The sequence below is a fragment of the Dasypus novemcinctus genome, chromosome 5, assembly GCF_030445035.2.
Source record: "Dasypus novemcinctus isolate mDasNov1 chromosome 5, mDasNov1.1.hap2, whole genome shotgun sequence".
Lineage (NCBI taxonomy): Eukaryota > Metazoa > Chordata > Mammalia > Cingulata > Dasypodidae > Dasypus > Dasypus novemcinctus.
In genome coordinates, this window is record NC_080677.1 from 108,812,233 (window position 1) to 108,839,962 (window position 27,730).

The window sequence follows — 27,730 nt, forward strand, 5'->3', positions numbered from 1 at the left end:
AGAATTTGTACACAAAGGACAGATAAAAGTTTCCTTGCAACTGTTTGTATTGATTTTTGTTAAGCTGAATATAATGCATATAAATAATTAAAACGCTATAAAGTATGATACCCCAAAAGAGGTAGGTGTATTTTCTCTATATGCAATGAATTATAATGATGTAAATTGACAAGGAAGATCACCTTTGTTTAAAAAGAACCTTTTTTTAAAAACAATTTGTATGACATGGTCTAATCTTCAAGGAAAGAATTCTAAAGCCTAGAAAAAAAGTTGAAAAGATATACACCAAATGGTTTTCTTTGGGTGAAGGTATTATCGATGATTAAATAAAATGCTTCCTTAGCCAAATTTTCTATAATAAGCAATTTTGTTGTTATAATCAGAAAGAAAGACATTTTCATTTTGGGGTAAAGCACAGAAACAGGGATATCAATTTGGTGCAAATGCAGATGGATCACTTTAGAGACAGTTCAAAATTGAATATTAAAAGACCTTCTGTTTTTGTTTTAATATAGAGTGAGTTCTGGAACAGACCATATCTTCAGGGAGATTCAGCAGATGTGGACTGAGTGATTGCAGTCCTTTAGGGTAAACATTATAAAAATAAACAAATGAGTGAACTAATGGAATGTGATAGACAGGATGCTAGAGTAATTACTATAAATGCTATGCCCCCCCCCCTTTTTTTTTTTTTTGGGTCAGAGACCCAGAAAGGTCTTTAACCTCTAGGTCTATTAATCTGGTTTCTGTCACTGGGCAGATCTAGTGGCACTTTATATTCTAAATCATGAATATATGATTCGCCTTTGGCATGGTCTAAAAATTTTGTTTTCTTTCCATCAAAGTTTGTTATCACATCATACAAATGGAAAATGTACGGATTGGTGATTTCACACAGGTGGGTATCTATAGCCTTGAAAATTTCATGTGCAGGTGGGAATTTTACCATCTGGGAATTCATTTGAATTCTCAGAGGGCCAGCAGTTCAACCATGGCCTCTATAAATAAAAGTTCAGGAGGGACTCTGAATTCTGGACTCTGGGAAAATCCTTGACCATGAAGTTGATCCTGCTTTTTGGCGCCCTTTTGGGGCATATCTACTGTCGAGAAACATTTGTGGGGTAAGTTATGCTTTCTGGTGCCTGTGTTGAAGTTTGCTTACCTGATTCATGGAGCCTCTCACTTGATTAGTGCAGGATAATGGATGTAAGTGTCCTCAGCACTTACAGAGCTGAGAAGTTCTTTTAAATTTGGATGGATGGGTGGGTGGTGGAGATAATAGGAGTGGTGTGATAAAAAAAAACATAAATGGCATTTAAGGGAAAAAACAAGAATGAAAACTAAACACACAAAACCCTATTTCCCTCTGTCCTTACTCATTTTTTCCCTCTGATGATCAGAATGTAGGGATGATAGCCATCAGTAAAAAGGAAGCTATTTGGCATGTGTCTCAATTACTCTCTGACCTCTCCTCCCCCTTTACTCAACTCCATTCTCCATGTCAGTACTTGTCCTCCCACTCTTTAGATCTAGGGCCCAGGTGGTGGAACCTCTTGGAGTGGGAGGACCAGGGCTGCACCTTTCAGCCTAATTCCTCTAGGGGATTTGGAAGGGCCTGGATGAGGATTGTTTCTTGTTCCAAAGTACTTTGGTTCTAAGATTCTGTGAATGGCTTTAGGCAGCATTACTTTGAAGAGTGATCCAGAGAACTAACGAAGTAGTCTAATGAATTTGATCCAAAAAAATGGGTGGTCAAATTTATTTACTGCAGTCAAATTTGAGAATCAAAGGATTAAACAAGATACAGAATTTCCAGGAATTTTTACTATATTAGTATGCTTTATAAATCTCTAAGAGGGTATCTAGAGTGCAGCATTTACACAATTTTTGTTTTATTGTCAAACTCCCCCACCCCTTTTTTAGTTTTGCACAGCAACCCAAAGGGTTACTATTCCTTTGAACATGTATCAGGAAACATTAGCTTAATGTGTTATTTTTCTCAGTGCCTTCCCATTTTAAAAGAGGACTCCTGAGAGTCTATGCATTGACCAAAAGGAATGAAACTCAAATGGAGGGATTTTTAGACCATCTGTGGAAGGTGGATACTTTAAGGCAGGAGACCCTTGAAGATCTAACATTCTGTCACTTATGTATTCCACTAGAGTTCACTGGAAATTGCATGGGGCTTGGTTTCAGAAGACCTGGATTTTGGTCCCTCATCATACCAATCCATTCCCCGCTGCACAAATGGACTAGGCAGTGACTCAGGAGAAAGATAGAGAGGCAAAACTTCTCTGACCAGGAATAGGGCTTGGAAATGGAACTCTGATGTTGACAGAAAAACCCAAGGTCTACTCAGATATGAATTTGATTCCTTTTACAAGCACCAAATCAATTATTCCACTTTTTAAAAACTGTATTTATGAAAAACAGGTTTTAAGGGTCAGTGCTTTATTTTATTTTTTAAAAAAGATTTATCTGTTCCCCGCTCCCACCCTTGTTTTTGCACTCACTGTTTGCTCTCTGTGTCTGTTTATTGTGTGCTTGTCTTCTTTTTTTAGGAGGTACTGGGAACTGAACCTGGGACCTCCCATGTGGGAGGGAGGCACCCAGTCGCTTAAGCCACATACACTCCCTGCTTGTTGAGTCTCTCGTTGTGTTTCTTGTGCCTCCTTGTTGCATCATATCATTGCGTCAGCTCACCGCATCAGCCTGTCTTCTTTAGGAGGCATCTGGAACTGAACCCTGGACTTCCCATGTGGGAGGAGGGTGCCCATCTGCTTGAGCCACATCCGTTCCCCAGGTCAATGCTTTATGAGCAGCAGTGTTATTTGACAAATAATCATCAGTTAAGGAAATGTAACTTTAATGGCAAGCTTCCTGCTAGGAGCACATACACTTCTTAATTATTATTATTACTATAATAATAATTATTATTATTTTTATGTACTGGGGTTGGGGATTGAACACTGGGACTTCATATGTGGGAAGGCAGCACTCAACCACTGAGCCACATCAGCTCCCCTGAGTTGGTTTCTTCGTTTGTTTGCTTATTGTTATTTTTTATTTGTTTGTTTTTGTTTTTAGGAGGCACGAGGCACTTCCTGTGTGGGAAGTAGGTGTTCAACCATTTGACCCACATCTGTTCTCCTTAATTATTATTTAAGTTATATTTCCTTGGGGAAATACGTCCATTTTATCAACCCCTCATTCTGGGGATGTGGGTCCACAAACTATTTATTAGTTTCTGGATTGTCAAAGGAAATTACTGACTGTTGCATTAACTTTTTACATGCAGAGACTGCCAGAAGCAGAAAGTAACAGGAAACAGTGTCCAGATTTTGCTTGTAAGGCCATGTCTGTTGTTTGATATTCTTTAGAGATCAAGTTCTTGAGCTTACACCAAGAAATGAAGAACAAATTAAGAATCTGGTGGAATTGGAAGCCGAAGAACATCTTCAGGTATCTGTCCTGGTGGAAGTTTCTGTTTCCCAGAGTAAACACAGACACGATGAATAAGATCTTTTACTTTGGACTGTATCTCGCCTACTCTGATGCAGAGTGGAATGCTAACTAATGAAGCTAGGGTTCAGAAGATTTGGGCTCTAATCCTATTTGTGTGATGGACAAGTCACCTACCTTCCCTGTGTCTCATTCTTCCATTCCGGAAAATGGGGATACATATAATATTCATATATATCACAGATTATTTTCAGAATGAAAAGAGAGGTCAAATGTGAAAGTTACTTTGAAAAATTGTTGAACACCCTTAATGTATTATTTCCCTCCTAAAACAATTTTTAGTATTAATATCTTGTTATGAAATGAATTGGAGCCCTTGAATGCCAGCTTTTAAAAAACTGCCACAGTTTAAAAGAATCTTTTCTTTCTGCCAGTTTTAATACCCAGTGATGGGGTGGAAGGAAATATGATGAATCCTGGATATTTAAAAACTCCTAGTGCATTATCATAGTGATTTCACAATGATTCTGGTCTTTGAGGGCTCAAGATAAAATAGATACAAATTGACTTCTTAAAACATTGGATATAATGAACTGTTCATGTCCCTGGAATGACACTCATTGCCTTGACTTGGTGTTTTTATCCCTTGCAGCTTGATTTCTGGAAATCACCCACCACCCCAGGGCAGACAGCCCATGTCCGAGTTCCCTTTGCCAGCATCCAGGCAGTCAAAGTTTTCCTAGAGTCCCAGGAAATTGCTTATTCCATCATGATTGAAGATGTTCAGGTAATTACCCCACAGATCATTCTTCCAGAGACTTGCTGGTCCACATGAACTGAAGGTCCATCCTCTTTTATCCCTGGTCACCCTTTGCCAGGGAAGGGACCTATGAATGCCATTAGGGCCTTCCTGTGGTCTGGGCTATCACAGGATAGACAGGGATGCTCTCTCTTGCTCTTTCAGGTTTGATACAAGTTCTATGGTAACCAAGAATTTAAGGGAAAGGGCAAAGGAGAGGCTATAGTATGAAATAGAAAGTACAACCCGAAGGGTATGGGTCAAAGTAGGGAAAAGCAAGCTGCTCTTGCTTAATTTTTAATTTATTTATTTCTCATCCTCCTCCCTTTCCCCCGTTGTTTGTACTTGCTGTCTGTTCTCTGTGTCTGTTCATTGAGTGCTTGTCTTTTTTTTAGGAGGCACCAGGAACCGAACCCGGGTCCTGGGGAGGTGCCAATGGCTTGAGCCACCTCTGCTCCCTGTTCATTGTGCCTCTCATTGTATTTCCTTGTTGTATCTCTTCATTGCATCATCTCGTTGTGTTAGTTGGCTATGCCAGCCTGCCGTGTCAGCTCACTGTCTTACTCATCTTCATTAGGAAGGACTGGGTACTGAACCGGGGACCTCCCTTGTGATAGGCAGGTGCCCAACTGCTCAAGCCAATCTGCTTTCTTTAATTTTTTTATTTTTATTTTTTAATTAATTTATTTTTAATGTTACATTAAAAAAATATGAGGTCCCCATATACCCCCCCACCCCTAATTTTTAAAATTGGAGTTATTTCAAGCCTTGGGTTCCCCAAAAGGTAGAATGAACCATAAAACAAAGTCAGGACCCCCTTACTGTGCCAGCAAGCCCACCATGGGACTGACTGTCATCCTATATGTGTAGCATCTGACTGGCCAGAAGCCCCATGAATGCTCCATCTCCTTTTGGATCAGGATACTCTTCTTGATATAGTTCCTGGAAGTTTGATCAGGGCTCTGCTAGAATAAGGGAGAGGCTGATCCCAAAACCTACATGACAGAAAGAGGAAAGCTTGGCAAGAGAGACTTGAGTGTCACTGTTTCTTCACAATTGTAGAATGAAATGGATTGCTATAATAAATTATATATTAATTTTTTTCTTAGGTTCTGTTGGACAAAGAGAATCAAGAAATGCTATCTAATCAGAGAAGAGAACGAAATGGTAACTTCAACTTTGGGGCCTATCATACGTTTGAAGAGGTAAGTGTTTCAAGATGAGGATGAGAGAAATGGGCCATTCTTTCCTTTCGTGACAAAGTCAATACTTACACTGGTGATTTAATGACCTAGAAATTATTCTCATTTTATTTCCTAACTTTTCCAAGTTTCTCTTGGATTCCACAACCTACATCAGTGTCATGGGCTTTATGCCTACTTCTGCTTAATTGCTGGACCTGAAGCTCACCTGCCTATCTCAATAGCCACCTAGTTATTCTGGAAGTGTCCAGGAGTCCCTTAAATGAGCATATAAATAGTCCTCTCATGCTCTTCTCCTCGAGGTCTCTTGTGGTTCACAAAGCCATTTGAACGTTGTGCTTCACGGTTGCCATTGAGGCTGGGACCAGGGGCCACCTTGATGCATCTGACTTCCAGCCAACATGGGGTTGCCCAATGGGCCAGAAGCTCCAAGAACTCATTGGGAACAAAGCCTGTGCAGTCTCTTCAGTCTTACCTGAGTTTTGTTGGGTGGGTGAAGAATGCCTGCTTCTTCCACCTGGGTCATACGCTGCCACCCGGGCAGGCCTGCTTTTGCTCCTTTGTGATGCATAATTTTTTTGGAGGACCCACAGGAGTCCAGTTGCACTACATGATTTGTGACGTGTGGGTAGAGGGTGTGGCTGGGTTTTGGGGAGGAGTAGACTAGAACTCCAAAGGAGGTATCTGGTAAATGTGGATCCCCCAAACCAGTGACTATAAAATGTAAACTGCTCTGAAAACTTTCCCCCTAATTTATTTGGTGATAAAATCTGACCTGATCTCATTTGGTGACAAAATCTGACCTGAACTGACATGCCACTCATTTGTTTCATGGCCAGAAATATTAACGTGTTTGAATATGGAACAATGTTATGCATCTCATGTACAACATATGCTTACCGTTACCTTTCTCAAATCCTCCCAAAATTCTGAATATGAAATATGTATGGCCCCAAAGTTTTCACATAAAGGGACAGTAGACCGTCAAGAGAAAAGTCTGTGTCTGCTGAAGAGCAAAGGATGGTAAAAACTGGAAGAGTGGATTTCATCCTGTTAACGATCCAGACAGACCCAGACATGTCTCAAATCCATCTATGGGCACAGCTTGGGTGTCCCTGATGCACAGATTTTCAATTAGCTTTGAAAATAGGCACCTGAGTAGCCAGGGACTGACATGCACCTGAGGCAGAGGCTCCATTGTCCCCTGGCCTAAGCTGGTAGCCCTGCTGCATCTTTAAGTGCTGATTCTAGTCACCTTTTTTTTGTGCCACCACCATTTCTGTTCTGCTAGTGTGGGCGAGAAGCTTTAGGATAAGGCTGGAAGAGCTCCGATTCATTGGTGGGGTTGGGAACCCTTTAGGCAGACCAGCAAACTGTCATTTTGTTTTTAGCCCCAAATTGGGAAGAGCCAGCGCTCAGGTAGCAAAATGGCTTCTCCTTTTCCAGCTCCAGCAGATGCGGAATGACTCATCATCTCTTAGTTTTAATAAAAACAACCCTGATCCTAAACAATCAGCCAGCTGCCATCTCCATTTTTTCCTAAGGGAATTTAAATAGAAGGGAAAAAAAATCACAAATGGATGAATTTTTTAAAAGCCTATTTATTCACTTAAATATTTCAGATTTCCCAAGAAATGGATAACCTCGTTGCTGAATACCCTGGTCTAGTAAGCAAAGTGAACATTGGCTCTTCTTATGAAAATCGGCCCATGAATGTGCTGAAGGTACGGCCGAGCAGCGCCGGTTGCTCCTCCTGATTTCTCCTAGAATCCCGCTCCTCCCAGGCCGGCGGCCGGCGCATTCCGCCCGCACAGCAGTTCCCTTTTTTTCTTTTTTTTTTCCCCTTCCAAACCGGTCCTTACTGGTTTTGAGTATCCACCTCCCCACTCCCCCTTTCTTTTTCCTTTTTTCCTGTGCACGCTGACGCAGGTCTGCAGGAGTGAATTAATGCTTGGCTTGAGAGGAACGAGAGCCGAACGCGCCAATAGGAGCCGGGGACGGGGGAGGGGGCGCGGGAGGGCGGGGAGGCACTCCTAATTAACCAAGATAGGAGTTCTGTGCGTTTTTTCTCTCCATTTTTTTTTCTTTCTCTTTCCCCCCCTTTTTTCTTTCTCTCTCCCCCCCCACCCCCCAAACCGGGAGGAGAGGGGTGGGAAGGGAGAGAAACAGCGCCGAGTACCTGCTTGAGCTGCCCTTAAAAAAAGGTAGAGTCCCCGCAGCGTGCGGAAGGATGGCTGGCCTGGGAAAGAAATGACCTGAAACGCAGGCATTTTTAATGCCATTGCTGAAAAGAGGTTAAGGTTTTACCCTAACCGGTAGCCTTTCACAATCTTAGTGCTGATGATTTCAAGCTTATCACATTGCCCTGAAACAGAAAAAATTATTTCCCCGGATTTCCTAGAAAGAGTTTGATACGGGAAAAAAAGGGGAGGTAATGTCACAACTCCCAACTAAATTTGGAAACCTTATGGCTGGGAATCAACTGAGTCATTAGGACGATGGATTTCTCAAGAGCGTTTTTCCCAAAGCAGGCCTGAGGGGAATGGTTTGCCAACTTTTGACACTGGGATACATTTGCTGTTTACTACCCTTTTTTTAAATTTAGTGTTTCCCTGTTTCTCTTACAACTGGGTCGCCTAAGTCCCAGATTTTCCTTTCCCTTGGATTTTCCTGGCTTTCCCTTTTTCTGGATGGTTCGGTGGCTGAGAATGTTAAATGCTTTTGAAAGTTTCCTGCTTTTTACATTTGCGCTCTTTGGAGGAAAAGGCACTTTGAACCAAACTCTCCAAACCCATGAAATGTAATTTTTAGTAAGGATTTGCATTTTTTATTTACCTTAGCTGTTATGTGTAGAATGCTGAACAGAGCTAGAAGTTGATGGTGCAAAAATAAGCTTTTCCTCCCCATTTACTGATCCAATTGGTACAGCCACTGTTCCAAATAAAACTAAGTCACTTAGATGATAAAAATTAAAGTCTGGGAAGTGCCTCTGGAGCCTTCCAATCTAGTTTTTATGAAGGACTCAGGTTATCACAAATATTTTTTATTGCTAAAATAGCACACTCACTGCTTAAATTTGGAAAATAGAGAAATTACACATACAAAAGCAAAAAAACCCAAAACAAACCCCAAAATCCTGCAATCCTAATTTCATGAAAATGGGATAATAGCTATTAACATTTTATTCTCTTTTTACTTCTTTCTCCCTCTTTTTTCTTATTCCTTCTCTTCTTCTTTTCCCTTCCTCTTGTGTTTATACATATATATGTATGTGTGTATATATATGTGTAGATATATGTATATATGAACTAGTCTGTCTTGGAAATAAAAATGGCATCGATACTATTCTGTAATCTGTTTGTTTTCCATTTACCACATATGATGAACATATTTTCATATCATTACGTTATTTGCAATGATTTTTTTACGAACATCAAAGGAGGAAAAGTCTATTGCCACTCTTGTTAGTCTGCATTTAATTTTACGGTAAAGAAGGGAACAAAAAAAACCTTCTGAAATGAGAAGAATTAATCAACAGGATCGCTGTTGAAAACTCTTCATTCTCTCTCGATGCCATCAAATACAGAAAAGGGGACAGAGAAGGACGGGGGAGGGGACAGCATGAGGCACCCCCAGCAGTGGAGCGGTTCACATTTTGAGGCTTGTTTTGCAGTTCAGCACGGGAGAAGACAAGCCGGCCATCTGGCTAGACGCTGGGATTCATGCTCGTGAGTGGGTTACACAAGCTACCGCATTGTGGACAGCAAATAAGGTCATTTTGCCTAAAATTCCTCGATTATTTTTTCTTTCTGGAGTTGGGACCCATCTCATACAGCTGTTGTCCCTGTGGTCAGAATCCAATGGTGCTCGCAATCCCAAGCCCTTGTGTCACATAGGCAGGAGACAGACCCATCCGACCTTTTTTTGGTGTTGTCCTACCTAGTACCCTGGAACTCTTCCCCTGCCCCAGCCACTGCTTGCATCCCTAATAGACACAGTGAGCTAGAAGAAATCAACAGAGAGGCAAGTAAGGACCCCAGAAGTATGATTTCAGTGTACCAAAAGACTAGAGAAAACTTGCTTTGCCGACTGGAATTCTGAGGGCTAAGGCATGATGCTAGAAATCTGTAAAATCACATAGGAAAAATATAAACTGGTCACAAAAGAGTTCATTTTGCCATACACATCCAAAGTGGAATTAGTTAAGGGTGTTTAGGTGTCTAAAAATTTCCCCAATTTGATTTTGAAGTCAGGGTGTTGCAATACCTCTTTCTTCAACTTGTTCCTTGGGATTAGAGTCAGGACATGGGGCTGGGTGTGACCTAATCTGGTGTTTCTTAAGTATTTAAAAAATGACATACTATAAATCAGAATGTTAATTCATGAGCAAAGGAAATCAATTCACATCAGATCATTCAAGCATGTGCAATCACGTGCATGCCGACTGATACATTTTTCCCTTCAATTAAAGTGTGGTTACCTTTAGGGTATAATGAAACGGATATTTAACAGTTGAATAATAATGCCTTAGGATGGCTGAGCACAGGAAATGAATAAATTTTAATCCAGCAGAAACTTCAACTACTGCAATTGATTGCAAGTAAAATGTAATTTTCCAAATGGAATTTAACTGGTTCTTTGTATCTTTAGAAAAACCTTGGCATATTTAAGCATATTGGACATGAGTTTGGGAAGCTACACTGAATGGTGATTAAGGAAAACTAAAAATTTTCTTTGGTTACCCAGGCATGGGGGTACCAAAGATCCCCTTAAGCCACATACATCATTGCCAAATGCCTCTCCAGAATTAATAGGGAGAACGCTTCTGTTTTAGAGAGAGAATGGATAAGTGATATCTGATTTTTACTTAATATAAGTAAATTATCCAGGCCAGAAATAAAAGTATAGACACTGTTGTATTAAAAACGTTAAAACTGCAGGAAACTGGGCTGCATTGTAACTGGAACATTCTCATTGACGAACAGTGATTTCTGGTTCACATTTTGAAAAAAAATCACACTGCCTTAATATTTTATTCCTGTGTGCCCTGGCCAAAGGGGAGTGTGAGGTTGACATGTATGTTTTCTCTTCTCAGATTGCCTCTGATTATGGAAAGGATCCATCTGTCACTTCCATTTTGGACAAGATGGATATCTTCCTGCTGCCTGTCACAAATCCCGATGGCTATGTGTTCTCCCAAACTAAAGTAAGTGTTGACTTTTTCTTTTCTTCAACAAGGATCTAAGGAGATGTGTAGGCACTTCAAAAGCAAAATGAAAGTCATCTTTCTGCTTTTGATTTACCCTAAATAGGATGTATAATCTCTCAGTAGTGGCCTTGAATTGAGGTGTGTGGAGTTTATAATCACTTCTTATTCCAGCACACGATGGCGTTACATGTTGCCTCAGTCAGAGCTCGTTTCAGCTCTTCCGGTAGGCTATTAGAGCTCAGTGTTCACTGTGAGTCACCTAGGAGATTTGTTCCAATTATCTCTGCATTTTCCTGGTAGGATTGATAGAAAAGAGGAGGCGGATGTTACCTGCTGACAATTAGATTGTAGTAGGATTTAGGTAGGCAGTACAATGCAGCTAGCATTTCACTTACAATCTGTAGTAGAAATCCTCTATAACATCACTAAAAGTGATCACTAACATCACTAAAAGGAGATTTTCCCCCTTGAAAATCTCATTACAAAATACCATTGTGGCAACCATGACCCCACGCATATTCAAGGTGAGTCAGAGCTCATGTTTATTTTTGGTGAGAGTTGGCTATGGTAGCATTTTTCAATGCTTGTTCCAAGACACTCATACTGATACTACTACTATCCCATGATATACTTTATGAATAAAGGGTTCCAGAGTCAAGTCTTGGAAATAACGTCCACTATATCACTTTCTTGGAGATTCATAAAAAAACATTAAGCATTAAAAACTCTTAGAAATTCTGAAGCAAATTAACCTATTTAACCCCTATGTTTTTCCATGATATATAGTCTGTCAGAGAAACCTCGTGACCCCCACCTTCTGCTTTTTTTTTTTTTTTTAACATTTAGCGGAACTAGCGTGCTGTGGAACATGGTTTGGCAAGTGTTCATTTGAGGGGATGGGGGAATATTCACTTTTGTTCAGGCTGTAGAGTAGCTCCAAGCAGAACCCCGCCTAAGGACAATCGGAGCCTCTTGTGGGCAAGGGAAGTTAGTATAATTCCAGAGGGGCCTTCCTGGGAGGGAGCAAAGGAAATTAAAAGAATTATGAAGGGACCTTCTCTGCAGGCTGAATGACTGTCTTTCATTTTTCCTTACTCTTTTTCGGTTGGATTTTTAAGAACCGTATGTGGCGGAAGACCCGGTCCAAGGAATCTGGAAGCTTATGCGTTGGTGTTGATCCTAACCGGAACTGGGATGCAGGTTTTGGAGGTGAGCATAGGGTCTTGCCACAGGGATGGTCAGACCTCTTGTCTGGCCAACTAGCTCTGGTATTTTGCATTACTCTGTAGTGCTCTCAGTCTGCTAAATCCATTCAGGATTCAAGTCATTTAAAAACCTATTTGAAAAACACTTAGCTAAATTCCCTTCACAGGCGCACAGTGCTGTCACAGACTCTGAGCAGCATTTAATATATTTGTCTCACATCTTGATTTTCCCACAAGCTGTAGTCTGGCTCCGCTTCTGAGCTGCAGGAGCAAGACTTTGCGCAATGGTGGGAGGCCTCAGGAAGCCCTGAACCAACCACTAGAGGGGGTTAGGATCTATTTGTAGGAGAAGCATTACATCATCTATGGATGCTTCGGGAAAGAAAACTAAAAAGAATTACAAACGGGATTAAGAAATTGATTTTCAAAATGGATTTGAAAATAAAGTATTTACTTGCTGCTCTGGTCTTATTATTTTTCAGAGTTCAGTGGCAAGCAGGTTAGTGTGTCTCCTTTGTGCTTTCAAGCACCATGTTAAAATCCCCTATGTTTAACTGCAGAATTGAAATTTGTTTTCCTCACTTGCTGTGATAACAGTGAGGTTAGGAACTGTGTCTTTTTCACTCTAGTATTCCCAACAACTAGCCCAGTATCTGGAAGACAGAAGGCAATCACTAAATATTTGTAAAACAAATGAATTAATTAGTGCCGTGAAACCAAGTAAGGACACACCAGGGAGCTGTGATAGGATACGGATGAGTGGCAACTTCATTCATTGCCTTTAGATAAAAAGTTTTTAGTGCAAGGGAAAAAAAAGTCAAAGCATCAATCAGATCCAAATTATTTAAAAAGTGTCAAAAATTTTCCTGAAATGCTGTTATTCCTATGAACTTAAAATAAGATGACAGAGGTTGTATCTACACTTTGTATTGATATCATTTAGAGATCCTGGGAATCCCAAACCCTGCCTATCCCATTAGAGATTCTCTGGCATTCAGAGCCCTGATTGGGACTGCACTGTACCCACTTCAGGGGTCATGACTTTATTGTCAAATGTAGATGTTTTTTCCTCAGCAGAGAAAGGGTATCAGAGGCCCTTGCATGTGTGGCTTTGTGACTTAGAAATACAGATGCAGGGAATTTTCTACTCTTGGACTCTAAGAACTGGAAGAGATCCCAGAAATGAACTTGCTAAAATCCTTCCCGATACAGGAATTCTGCCCATAATATTAAATCTAGCTTCTCTTCCAATGACTCCCACAAGGAGATGATCTAATTTGATAGCTGTTTCTGTCCAATAGAAGAACCATATATATTTTTAGAAGAGAGTTGTGGCAAGAATCACTTCAGTTAGGCTTCCTGACTGTGGCTTAGGTAGTGACTCAATGTAACACAGAGACAGTCTTGCTCTGAATTTCAGAGGAGGCACTCGATGTGTGGTAACTTCCCCTGCGCAGTGTGTTCTTAAAGCTCACTGTTGTCACTGGACTTCTTCTGCATCCCACCAGGACCTGGAGCCAGTAACAGCCCTTGCTCTGATTCATACCACGGACCCAGTGCCAACTCTGAAATTGAAGTAAAATCCATCGTGGACTTCATCAAGAGTCATGGAAAAGTGAAAGCCTTCATTACCCTCCACAGCTATTCCCAGCTGCTGATGTTCCCCTATGGGTATAAATGTACCAAGTTAGAGAACTTTGCTGAGCTGGTGAGTTTTTGAAACCTAATTTCAGTTCAGCAACAAACATGCAATGTTTGGTTAGCTAAGTTTCAGTCCTAAAGTTAGGTTTTAGGATGGGGGTATACAAGTGTATGCTACAAAGATGAATGAGACATAAGTCCAACCATTGAGAAGATTGTATTTGAAAGACTGGATATGGACTTCCTTAAATTAGGCTTCTTTGGGAAATAGAATTCATGAAATTATTGTTGTCTGAATCTAGATGAGCAGAAGTCTGATTAGACCATAAATTCCCAGAATGTGCTTTATGTTGCTTAGGGAATAACCACTTGAATTTGGATCTGAGGCTCTTGGATCTGTAGTCAGATAGTCTATGTTAAGCAATGCCCTGTCCAGCTCCTTGCCTACTACTTTCTAGGTGTCTTTGTCCCCGTCACTTGCCATCATCATGCACTAGCATATGATGTTGGGGATAAAACACTCACTTCTTGAACTTGATACTTTCCATCATCTTTCCTGTTTCAGGAGTACGCAGACTGGTAGCAGCCTTGGGTTTATAATTGAGCAAGAGCTATCCCCAGCTGAAGAGTATGTGTAAATATTTCCAATTTGGCTTTTAGGTTTGGATTTTGAAATCCATTTATTAGGGAAAAATCCTCTGATGGGGCCTTTTAGTCAATTTCACCTTCAAATACATTTTTGTCAGCAGCGCCAGGCAGAAATGGAATAGATTATTCCAATTCAGGTGTATCTTCTATCTCATTATTTGGATTTTAGTCCAGTGGGGCAGTTTTCAGGGTTTTGATGGTATTATCACTTAAGGTTGAATCAGGGAAAAGGAATTTCAGGGTCAGAAGGAATTTAAAATGCAGTTTAAATAGACCTGTATAACTTTAAATTATCCAAATCTGGTGCTCTAATCCCTACCAGATAGTCATCCACCAATGATAGAAAACCTCAAGGCTGGACAACTTCCTGCCTCCAAGAGAGCATATTCCATGTCAGGGCAGGTTTGTTTGTAGAATTCCTTCTTCCTGAGAGCCAACACTTTCTCCCTATAGTTTTTTCTTACGACTCCTAGTTTATTGATCGGCTCCATAGAGTTAATGTATTCCATTTGAGAGGCAAATCCATTAATTACTTGATGACCAATAATCTGGTTCTCCTAAGTCTTTCCTTATCCCTACCAGACATCCCCAGTTCCTTCAACACTCGTAATATAGTCCCAAGTTATCTTACCAATCTGATTGCTGTTTTCTGAACATACTTTGGTCTGTCTGTATTCTTCAAGGGTAGCTTCTGGAAGTGAATGTAAAACCTGTGTTGTAAGTCGACCAGCACAGAGAGGAGTGTGACCATAACTGCCCTCATCCAGACAGTGCACTTCTGCTAATGTAGTTGAGGCTTACATTGATTTTTTGGCTGTAGCACCATGCCTTTGACTCATGTAGGCTCTTTGGCAACTGAAACCCTCAGGCTCTCTGAGGATTCTGCTGAGCCAGGCTTCCTTCATCTGGAAATTGTACAGTTGTTTTCTTGGACCCAAGTTCAAGACCTTACATTTAGCCCTAGCAAAGACAGTAAAGCCACAATCAGTCAAAATTGGAACCCTTAAATAATGGAAAACATTTTCCTGAGCTCTACTTCTTGGAAAAAGAGTCAGTCTTAGGGAAATAAATGAATGTAGGGATCTGGTTTTTAAAAAAATCAACTTCCTGGGTGCATCCTGGGGTCAGACACATTCTCTTTAGCCTTTTACACCCACCCTGTTTTCATCCATATTGCTAAACAAAGAGAGCTGAGGGCAAAATAATGATTCTAGTGTATTGCAGACACCTGGGTTTTTATCTTGTATTTTCAAAGCCAACAAAAGTGAACTTCTGCTTGCTTCTCACTGAAAATGGTTGAAACAAGTAGGGTGTTGTGCTGAAGTCTTAATTATCCATACTGTCTGGTTAACCATACCACCCCATTCCCAATTCTGCTATTGGGCATCCATTCTCCCAATAGGTAAGTGTTATCCATCTACCTTTCCTTGGTTCTCTCACTCTAGGATGAAGTAGCCCAAAAAGCTGCTGAATCTGTGACAAGCCTGCATGGCACAAACTACAAAGTGGGACCTATCTGTTCAGTCATCTGTAAGTATCTAATATGCTGGAGGTTTTTTTTACAGATGATCCACTAAGATGACAGGCACCATGAGAATTTGGACCAAAGCCTTTAAATGACCTGATGTGAAAGGCATAGGCCTTCATGCATGGAACCTAGCCCCTACCCAGTTTCCCTCAGTAGAGCTACGTCTGCACGAGATACTTACTGTGTGATATCTAGAACAAAGAACTTTCTAAATATTTGCATTTTGTGCTCTCTTCTGTGTCCAGATCCTTATGGCTCACTCTTATAATGCAGAATATCTGCCTAAGGATGGGCCTTTTTTGTGTGATCTATGTATCTCTAAAAAAAAAAAAAAAAAAGATGGACTTTATCAACAGTTGGTCCTAAGGCATGGTCTTTTTTTTTTTTTTAAATACACTTTTAAATTAAAAAAAAAAGATACTTAGATTACAGAAATGTTACATAAAAAATGTAGGGGATTCCCATATACCTTGCTCCCTACCCATCCCACATTAACAACATCCTTCATTAGTGTGGTACATTTGTTACAATTGATGAACACATTTTGGAGCATTGCCACTGAGTATGGATTATAGTTTACATGGTAGTTTATACTCTCTCTGGCACAATTTTGTAAGTTATAACAAGGTACAAAATGGCCTGTATCTGTCATTAAAATGTCATTCAGGACAATTCCAAAGGCCCCAAAATGCCCCCATATTACACCTTTTTTCCCTTCTCCCTCCCATCAGAACCTCCAGTGGCCACTTCCTCTACATCAATGATAAAAGTTCTAAGGCATGGTCTTTAATTTCCTTTTCCTTGGCTAAAGGGGCCCACACTCTAGGTAATCCCATGAACTATGCCTGGGGACAGAATGATTGTAATTCTTTTTTAAGAGGATTCAGATGTTCCATAGTAGACTCTATTGTAGCCATTTGTAAATGGGGAATATGGGAGACAAGGTGGACTAGACAGAATAAGGGCAAAATCAGGACTTAAGTCTGGGGAGCCCACATTCAGACTTTTTGAGACTCCCCTTTCTCAGTGTAGCAGTGGATTAAGATAAAAACATGCAACTGTAGCAGTGCTGTGGGAAGTCCTAAGGTGACCTCATGTAGATTCTAAATTCCCCAAAGGCACAGTCCCTTCCACATGGGCAAAGCTAGAAACGCAGGACCCCACAGCTGAATGCCCAGGAGTTCATTAGGCCTCTCATGCCCAAGGATTTTTTGGCAACAAATGTCTCTTGCCAGCACTCATTCTGTTCAACACACTTTTGTTAAGCATCTACTATGTGCTAAGCATTATGCCAAGTACACAATTAACCCACAAAGAACTCACTGATTAGTAGCGAAACAAATGAAGCTTAATATGATATGTGCAATGTGAGGATGGAGGGAAGGTATTTAGGAGGTAAAATCAAAAGGCTTTTGTCTTTTATTGGAAGTGGAGTTTCTCACCAAAGGACATTGAGTGGTGCCATTAACGAAGAGAGAGAATCCAGGAAGATGAATAAGGGGTGGGATTAGAGAGATAATGAACCCTGTGTGTTTTCTCCCATTGTGCAGGTTGTTTTACTTTCATGATGAAGTTTTTTTATGTGCAAAAGTTTAAAAAATTTTGGTGAGGTTCCATTTATCTGTTTTTTATTTTTTCTTCTTTTATTTGTGCTTTCGATGTAAAGTCTAAGAGACCATTGTTTAACACAAGGTCCTGAAGACGCTTTCCTGTGTTTCCTTCTAGGAGTTTTATAGTTCTGGTTCTTATCCTTAGGTCTTCAATCCATTTGAGTTGATTTTTGTATGTGGAGTGAGGTAGGGTTCCACCTTCATTCTTTTTCAAATGGAGATTCAGTTTACCTGTGCCATTTGTTGAAGAGTCTATTCTTTTGCAGTCGAGGGGCCTTTGCTCCCTTGTCAAAAATCAGTTGACCAGAAATGTGAGGATTGATTTCTGAACTCTCAGTTCTATTTCATTGGTCTATATGTCTGTCATTGTATTGTTACCATGCTGTTTTGATGACCATGTCTTTGTAATAAGTTAAAAGATTGGAAAGTGTGACTCTTCCAACTTTGTTCTTCTTTTTGGGGATGGCTTTGGTTATTTGGGGCTTCTTAACTTTGCATAAAAAATTGATGATTGGTTTTTCCATTTCTATAATAAAGGTTGTTGGAGTTTTTGATTGGGACTGTGTTAAATCTGTAAATTGCTTTGGGTAGAATTGACAACAATATTTAATTTTCCAATCCATGGACACAGAATATCCTTCTATTTATTTAGGTTTTCTTTGCTTTCTTTTACAATGTTTTATAGTTTTCTGAGTGTAAAACTTTTACATTCTTGGTTAAATTTATTCCTATATTTGATTCATTTAGTTTCTATGGTAAATGGAATTTCTTTTTCTTGTTTATTCTTCAGATTGTTCATTACTAGTGTATAAAAACACTATTCATGTTGGGGTATTGATCTTGTACCCTGCCATTTTGCTGAATTCATTTCCTAGCTCTAGGAACTTTGTTATGAATTTTTCAGAATTTTCTTTATATAGGATAAGTCATCTGCAAATAGGGAACATTTTACTTCTTCCTTAACAATTTGGATATCTTTTATTTCTTTTTATTGTCTTGCTGCTCTGACTAGAACTTCCAGTACAATGTGGAATAACAGTGGTGACAGTGGGCAACCTTGTCTTGTTCATGATTTTAGAGGAAAAGCTTTCAGTCTGTTACCACGTTGGCTGTGGGTTTTTCATATGTACCCTTTATCATGTTTAGAAAATTTCCTTCTATTCCTAGTTTTCTAAGTGTTTTTTTAAATTTTTAAATTTTTGTTTTTTTTATCAAGAAGCATATTGTATTTTGTCAAATGTCTTTTCTGTGACAATTGAGATAATAATTTTTTTTCTTTCATGTTAATATGATGCATTACATTAATTGATTTTCTTATGTTGAATCACCCATGCACACCTGGGATAAATCCTACTTGATCATGGTGTATAATTCTTTTAATGTGCTATTGGATTTGGTTTGCTAGTACTTGTTGAGGATTTTTGCATCTATTTTCATAAGCGATATTTCTCTGTAATGTTCTTTTCTTGTGGTATGTTTATCTGGCTTTGGTATGAGGGTGATGTTGGCCTTGTAGAATGGATTAGTTAGTATTCCCTCCTCTTCGATATTCTGGAAGAGTTTAAGCAGGATTGATGTTAATATTTCTTGGAATATTTGCTAAAATCCCCCAGTGAAGCTGTCTGGTGATGGGCTTTTATTTTTGGGGAGGTTTTTGATTATTGATTCAATCTTTTTGCTTTTTACTGGTCTGTAGAGATCTTCTTTCTTCTTGAGTCAGTATAGGTAGTTTGTGTGTTTCTATGAATTTGTCCATTTCATCTAGATTATCTAATTTATCTAATACAGTTGTTCATAGCATCCTCTTTTAGTCCTTTTTATTTCAGTGGGGTTAGTAGTAATGTGCCCCTTTTCATTTCTGGTTTTAGTTATTTGTGTTCTTTCTTTTTCTTCATCATTTTAGCTTAAGTTTGTCAATTTTATTGATTTTTTCAAAGAACCAACTTTTGGTTTTGTTGATTCTCTATTTTTAAAAATTCTCTATTTTCTTTATCTTTGCTCTAATCTTTGTTGTTTCCTTCTTTCTGCTCACTTGTGTTTGGTTTGTTCTTCTAGTTCTTTCAATTTTGAGGTTAGGTCTCTGATGTGAAATCTTTTTTTTTTTAAGGATTTATTTATTTATTTCCCCTTTTCCCACACTCTGCTGCTTTTGCTGTCTGTGCCCATTCTCTGTGTGATCTTCTGTATCTATTTCTCTTTTTGTCTTCTCATTTTTCTCCTCTAGGGTTCACTGGGATTTGATACTGGGGACATCTGATGTGGAGAGAGGTTCCCTGTCAATTGCGCCAACTCAGTTCCTGGTCTCTGCTGTGCTTCACTTGACTCTCCCCTTTGTCTCTGTTTTGCTCTGTCATTATCTTGCTGTGTGGCACACTTGCGCAGGCACTGCCTCACCACGTGGCCACTTGGCTTGCTGTGCTGGCACTCGGCTTGTCCCACAGGCACTGGCTTGCCTAGTGAGCACTGGCTCACCATGTGGGCGCTCATGTGGGCACTCAGCTCACCACGCAGGCACTCGGCTCGCCACAGGGCACTCCTGTAGGCACTTGGCTCGCCACATGGGCACTGGCTTGTCATGGGGCACTCAGCTCACCACGCAGGCACTCGGCTCGCCACAGGGCACTCCTGTAGGCACTTGGCTCGCCACATGGGCACTGGCTTGTCGTGGGGCACGTGCTCACCATGCGGGCACTCGGCTCACCGTGCAGGCACTTGGCTTGCCATGCAGGCACTTGCGTAGGCACTCAGCTCACATGTGGGCACTCGGCTCACTGCACAGGCATGCTTCTCTTCTTTTTCACCAGGAGGTTCCAGGGATCAAATCTGGGTCCTTCCATATGGTAGGCAGAGGCCTTATCACTTGAGCCACATCTGCTTCCCTCTTTCTTCTTTTTAAATATAAGCATTTAGAGCTGTAAATTTTCCCTTCTAGCATTGCCGTTAGTGCATCCCATAAGTTTTAGTATGTTATATTTTCATTTTCATTTATGTCAAGATATTTCCTTATTTCCCTTGTGATTTCTTCTTTAACCCATTGGTTGTTAAAGAGTACGTTGTTCACTTTCTACATATTTGTGAATTTTCCTTTTCTCTGTCTAGTTATAGATTTCTAGCTTCATTCCATTGTGGTTGGAGAAGATACATTGTATGATTTCAGTATTTTTTAATATATTGAGACTTATTTTGTGACCTAAGATGTGGTCTATCCTAGAGAATGAACCCACGTGCATTTGAGAAGAATGTATATTCTGCTGTTATTTGGTATAGTGTTCTATATATGTCTGATAGGTCTAGTTGGTTTAGACTATTGATCAAGTCTTATATTTACTTAATGACTCTCTGTCTAGATGTTCTATCTATTATTAAAAGTGTTGTGTGGTTTTGTTTTGCTTTTTTTGGCATTTAACATTTTCTTTATTGTGTGGGTCTCCACCTGCTGAGATAACACACTATGACAAGATGAACACTTTCATATACCATAGAACATGCTCCGCGTGCACCCTATCCTGCATATCCCCCCACTCCCAAGAGAACATTCCCACCATTGTAGTTTTAAGAAAGTTGTATATTAAAGTCTCCTGCTATTAATGTAGAACTGTCTATTTCTCACTCTAAATTTGTCAGTATTTGCTTCATATGTTTTGGGGGTTCTGCTGTTAGGTACATATATGTTTATACTTATTACACCTTCTTGTTAAGTTGACCCCTTTATCAGTACATGATGACCGTCTTTGTCTCTCGTAACAGTTTTTGACTTAAAGTCTATTTTATCTAATGTTAGTATAACTACCCCAGCTCTCTTTTGGTTACTACTTGCATGGAATATTTTTTTCCATCCTTTCTCTTTCAACCACTTTTGTCTTTGAATTTAAGGTGAGTCTCTTGTCAATAGCATATAGTTTGATCATGCTTTCAAAATTTATTGTTTTATTTAAAAAAATTTTTTTTAAAGATTTATTTCTGGCCCCTTCTCTCCCTACCCCGCCCCCCCTCCAAGTTGTCTGCTCTCTGTGTCCACTTGCTGTATGTTCTTCTGTGACCGCTTCTATCCTTATCAGCAGCACTGGAATCTGTGTTTCTTTTTGTTGCATTATCTTGCTGTGTCAGCTTTCCGTGTGTGTGGCGCCATTCCTGGGCAGGCTGCACTTTCTTTCACACTGGGCAGCTCTCCTTATGGGGTGCACTCCTTGCGTGTGGGGCTTCCCTACGCGGGGAACACCCCTGTGTGGCAGGGCACTCCTTGAGTGCATCAGCACTGCGCATGGGCCAGCTCCACATGGGTCAAGGAGACCTGTGGTTCCTCCCATGTGGTAGGCGGATGCCCTATCCATTAGGCCAAGTCCGCTTCCCTAAAATTTATTTTTGTTTTATTTTTACCTATCTGTCAATCTCTGCCTTTTGACTGGGGACTTTAATCTACTTAAATTTAAAGTCATTACTGATAATGCAGGACTTTCTTTTGCCATTTCATTATTTCAGTCTTTGTAAGTCATACCTTTTCAGTCCCTTAATTTTTCCATTAATGCTTGCTTCCATATTTATTTGATTTTTTGTATTGTACCATATAAAATCCCTTGTTATTTCTATATGGATATGTTTTTCATCTATTTTCCTTGTGGTTACCATGGGATTAAAATTTAACATCCGAAATATATATCAATAATATTTGATTTGATACCAACTTGACTTCAATGCACATATACTGTTCCCACATCCGCTCTGTCCCCCTGCACCTTTTTATGTACATTTTACAAATTAGATCCTTGATATTGTATATCCAAAGCCATAGATTTATCATTACTTTTTATGCATTTGTGTTTTTGCACCTGTAGGAAATAAGAAGTGGAGGTACATACCAAAAAATACAACACGATAGTACTGGCATTTATATTTACCCAAATGTTTTCCTTTACCTCAAGGTCTTTATTTCTTTATGCTTCTTTTGAACAACTGTCTAGTGTCCTTTCCTTTCAGTCTGAAGAATCCCCCTGCTAACAGGGCAAGTCTAGTGGTGATGAACTCCCTCAGCTTTTGTTACCTGGGAATGTCTTAATGTCTCCCTCATTTTTGAAGGAAAGTCTGACTGGATATAAAATTCTTGGCTGACAAATGTTTTCTTTCAGCACTTTAAGTATTTCAACCCACTGCCTTTTTGTCTCCATTTTTTCTGATGAGAAATGGGCACTTAATCTAACTGGGACTCCCTTGTATGTATATGTTGCTTTTCTCTTGCAACTTTCAGAACTCTCTCCTTGTCCTTTGCATTCAGTAGTGTGATCAGCATATTTTTCTTCAAGTTTATCCTGTTCAGTGTTCTCTGGGCTTCTTGGATGTGAATATTCATGTCTTCTGCTAAGTTTGGGAAGATTTTCGTCATATTTCTTTGAATGTTCCTTCTGTCCCCCTCTCTCTTTTGTCTTCTTCTAGGGCTTCCTTAATGCATTTATTGGTATGCTTGATGGTGTCCCAGAGATGTCTTAGGCTACTTTTGCTTTTTATAATTATTTTTCCTTTCTGTTCTTCAGCCCGACTCATTTCAATTGTTTTGTCTTTGAGTTCACTGAATCTTTCTTCTCCCAGCTCCAATCTATTGTTGAACCCCCCACCCCAAGAAATTTTCATTTCAGTTATTGCAGTCTTCAACTCTTGTAGTTCTGTTTGGTTCCTTTTTAAAATTCCTATCTCTTTATTGAGACTCTCATGTTGTTCACTTACTGTTTTCCTAATATCATTTAGTTCTTTCCTGATGTTTTTCTTCATCCCCTTGAGCATTTTGAGGATCAATTTTTTAAAGTCATTGTTTGGTATGTCTATACCTTTGTCTTCTTCATTGATGTTTTCTGGATTTTCATCATCTCTTTTGGATGGGCCGTCATTTCCTGTTTCTTTGTCTTGTGATTTATGTTGCACACTGTACACTTTAATATTTAAAATGTTAACTCTGGGATATATTTCCTGAGATGTCTTTTTCCTGAATTTGTGAACAGCTGGTGATAAGACAGAGATGTTCTTGTGTTTCAGGATCTAACAAAATTAAGCAAACCTAAGCAAAAAACATATTTCATCATCTTTGCAAATTGACTTTGTGTTGGCTGCTGCTTTCCATCAGAGTTCAACCCCTCACCCAGATTGTGACCCAAAGATGGATACAAAGTGCAGGGTCCTCTCTGTCTTTTCTGGGTCTGTGTCTTGCTATGGGCTTGTGCTTGCTAGTGGCCTTAGGACTTCCCTTGTTTACAGGAGTTTGAGTACCCTGTCTACTTCCCATGAAACAGACCTCCCTCTCCCAGGTGTTCCACTGCTGGACTTAAAGCAGGTAAGCCTTGGAAGACAAATTCTAGAAGGCGGGGAGGGGTGCTAGAGAGGGGTCCCCCATGTCAGTCTTTCTCTGGAACAAGGCCAAGGACCAACAGAGGGAGCATCAGCTGGTTTCAAACTGCCCTTGGGATGGGATGATGGAAGAGCCAGATAAGGTGCCAGAAGCTTCTTCCACAGCCCCCCAAAGCTGCGCTTTCTTTACCTGCCCAGTAATGCAGCCCTTCAACTAAATGTCCTCCTCAGCTCTGAGAAAGAGTACTGCCTTTAATTTTCCTCTGCTGCTGCTTTTGTCCTGGGTGGGTTGGAACAATGGCAGCCCTCAGAGCTGGGCCCCCAGTGATCCAAAGTGATCAGCGATCAATCTGTATCCTCCCTCCATCCCATCCCACCCTGAATCTTGAGGAATTGGATTTTATTATTATTGTTTTTTTAGGTGGTACTTGGGATTGAACCCAGGACCTTATACATGGGAAGCAGGTGCTCAAACCACAGAGCTACATCTGTTTCCCATTTAAAAAAAATTATTACTATTAAAAAATTTTTTTAAAAATTCTTTATGTTTTTTGGTGGGGGAAACTGGATTTTTATATCCCATTCTGGCACTATCAAGCTATGCCTTGGGCCAGATTCCACTGTTGTCTGCTGCAGGTGTGAGGGATGGGTGCTATAACTGTTGTCCCTAGAAAACAACTTACTGGTGTTTACCATAATTTACCGATTCTTCCTCCTGCTCTTCCCTGAAAGCTGTACAGTGATCTACTGGATTTTTGAGTTTTCAAATAGTTGATTTAGTCAGTTGTTGCCTGTTTAGTAGTTCTGTGGAGGGAATGATTTCTGGGGCTTCCTATTCCACTATCTTCCCACAATCCTTGTCTCATTTATTACTTTTGCCAATGAACACAAGTACATTTATCTAGTTGTAATTAATGTCTTTGTTCTATTTTGTGACCAGCTTTATTTCAGTTAACATTGTCTCCTATAAGATTGTAGGTATTTAAAGTTTAGGCTTTTGTTACTCCATTATATTGCTGTATGCCAGTTATTGGGCCTGTGAATTATTTCACCAATTTTGCTAAAAAGTGCTACTGTGAACATCTTCATTTGGATTCCTTTTTCTTTTATGTTATTTCTTTGGAGTGTATTCCCAAGGCAAGATTACCAAGTCAAATGGAATGAACAGCTTTGTAGTTCTTATTCCATATATTTTAGGGTGTGCTCTGGGAAGACTGATTTGCTTACACTTGCCCATGCTCCATGTGGGATAGTCCTTCACTTCAACTATGGGAATCTTTAGGTAGGAGAGCCCTCTGAATGTGGAGGTAGAGAGGTAGCAGTGGACCTAGCTCTAAGCCTGAGACCACAGTGGCAGCTCAGGCTGAGAAATGTGTGACTTTCTAGGGTTGGAAGCTTCTGAGTGGAGTCTGGAGCCCAGAAAGTCAGCAGGATGGCACCATATACCCCCAAGACCCTTCACGTGAGGTCGTTGTTTACTCTCCTTATCAGGAGGTATTTACACATAAGATACATCTGGGGAAACGGACTTGGCCCAGTGGTTAGGGCGTCCATCTACCACATGGGAGGTCCGCGGTTCAAACCCCGCGCCTCCTTGACCCGTGTGCAGCTGGCCCATGTGCAGTGCTGATGCGCACAAGGAGTGCCCTGCTACGCAGGGGTGTCCCCCGCGTAGGGGAGCCCCACGCGCAAGGAGTGCACCCATAAGGAGAGCCGCCCAGCGCGAAGGAAAGTGCAGCCTGCCCAGGAATGGCGCCGCACACACTTCCCTTGCTGCTGACGACAGACAACAGAAGCGGACAAAGAAACAAGACACAGCAAATAGACACAGAGAACAGACAACCGGGGAGGGGGGGATTAAATAAATAAATAAATCTTTAAAAAAAAAAAAAAAAGATACATCTGGGAAGGCTGAGGCTTAGTATATTTTCCTTGGTAACATCACAGTTGAGTAGAGGAGATTAAAGAGCTTTCTAATAGACAAATCTCAGACTACCAGTGCGGTTTGGAATCTGACCACTAATGGTCAAGCAAGTACTGGATGCACCTGTGCCCAGAGCTGACTCTTATCCTTGGCCTCATTTCAACTTGTGCAACCAGTGCCTCTAAGAACCAGCCCCAATTAAGTACTCTTTGCCTCCTGCCCCAGGTTGGTATGCAGCTCTGAGCTGAACACTTGCCTCCTCACTCCACCCACAAGGTAGCCATGCTTTTTTGGGGCATGAGACATTTCCTGTGCAGTTTCCCATCTGGAAAGGGCTTTGAGCAGCTGCATTACAATAGGTGTTTGGTTCAGAAGAAGTTACTTGTATTTTGTCACAAGGAGGGCTAGGGTGGAGCTATAGCTCTGCTACTTTGGGACCAAGTAACCTTGGGCAAGTCACTTATCCTATCTTGGTTTCTTCATCATTAAAATGAATTGTTGAGAGGCTCCAAAGATAGAATGTAGAATAAAAGTGTTCACTAACTCTAAAGCGCTATATAAATTTTCGTGTTTAGTTTTCTTGGAGAATTGGTTTCCTACAGATACCTCTCATCCTTAATGTGATCCTAGCCATTTATTTGATAATGACTGTTATAATCATAACTGATGTTTATTGCATGTTTCCTGTACACACATTATCTCTGCTCCTTCACTTAATCCTTTTGAATCTCAGTTTCATCATCTATAACATGGGAATAATATTAGCACCTGCCTACCTCATGACCAAGATGGGGAGTAAATAAACCAGTTTCTAATAAATGTTTAGCTTAATGCCTAACACATTTAGTAAAAACTCAACAATCATTATAATTATAGCCATTATATTTTCCCATTTAATTTTCATTGCTATGTGAAATAAATAGTATTGTTATCCCTGTTTGACAGATGAATCATCCAGGCCTCAGAGAGATTAAAGGACCTGCCTCAGGTCATCCTGCTTATGATTTGCAGAGTCAGGATTCAATCTGAAAACACTATTCTGTCCAATATGGATCTCTACTGGGATTGCTTGTGTCATGTAGCCATACCAAAAGTATGAGTCTGTGATTTGGTACCTCATTAAGATTTAGTTCAACTCAGCAACCACTTAGCTTTTGCTGTTTACCAGGTACTACCATAAACTGCTGTGGCTGAAGGCAAAGACAACTCACAGTAGCTCACAGTATTAATTCACAGTATTAACCACTACCTCTAATCTCCCTGGTACAGCCTCCCTGCTCCTTCACTTCACCCAGCCCCATTTTTCAGGAACTAGGTGGCTTCCTCCATCTCTGCCCTAGTCATGCCCTCTATCTTTCCTCCCTGGGAGAGGCCTCAGGATTGATCCCTTGCTCACCTCTTTAGAGTCATGATTGCCTCTAGCCTTTCTAGGTTCATGCTGTCTTCTTCCATCAACTGTCACATCAGCTGTCACATCAGCAACAATGAAGTGTGTCTCAGGTGCACATTGCTGTGGTGGTTTAACTTATCATGCACAGGTGCTGGGCACGTTATTTGATATCAGAGCAGTGCCCATCCACCCTTATACTGAAAGTCTTTTGAGAGGAGGGACCAAATCTCTTACTGCATTTATCACCCCTCACTGGAGAAAACAATGTCTAAGCCTAACGTCAGTCTAAAGAAGGACTTCAGAAAGTGGTGCAGCCTCCCTGGCATGTAGAAGATGCCAGTTAGGAGAGGGGGCAGGATTCTAAATAGGTGGGTGAAACCAGAGGCTCCTAGGAACAGCAGAGGAAGGATAAGTAGAGTGTCCATTTAAATGAGACCTTCGGCTTTTGGAATTATTCTTATGTTTTTTCTTACCTAACTTATCCCTGCTGTCATGGTCCCCTGTAGGACCCTGAGCATAACCAGATTTTATTCTTATTTTCCTTGCAGACCAAGCCAGTGGAGGAAGCATTGACTGGGCCTATGACTCTGGCATCAAATACTCATTTGCCTTTGAACTGAGAGACACTGGTCGCTATGGCTTCCTCCTGCCAGCCAATCAGATCTTGCCCACAGCTGAAGAGACCTGGCTTGGCTTAAAGACAATCATGGAGCATGTACGAGACCACCCATATTAGGGCTCAGGGGAATAAACCAGCACCATTAAAATCTCTTTGGTTTGAA

The 27,730-nt window shown here is 40.5% G+C and overlaps 1 protein-coding gene across 1 annotated transcript; it reads left to right on the forward strand.

The window, feature by feature from the left end:
* The first annotated feature begins 1,056 nt into the window (after positions 1-1,056).
* On the forward strand, positions 1,057-27,730 carry CPA2 (carboxypeptidase A2). The gene is made up of 11 exons (XM_004463250.3): positions 1,057-1,121; positions 3,381-3,462; positions 4,115-4,249; positions 5,371-5,466; positions 7,086-7,187; positions 9,137-9,235; positions 10,559-10,669; positions 11,791-11,881; positions 13,386-13,585; positions 15,612-15,696; positions 27,497-27,730. The coding sequence occupies exons 1-11, from the start codon at positions 1,057-1,059 to the stop codon at positions 27,682-27,684; spliced, it is 1,254 nt and encodes a 417-aa protein (XP_004463307.1). The 3' UTR covers positions 27,685-27,730.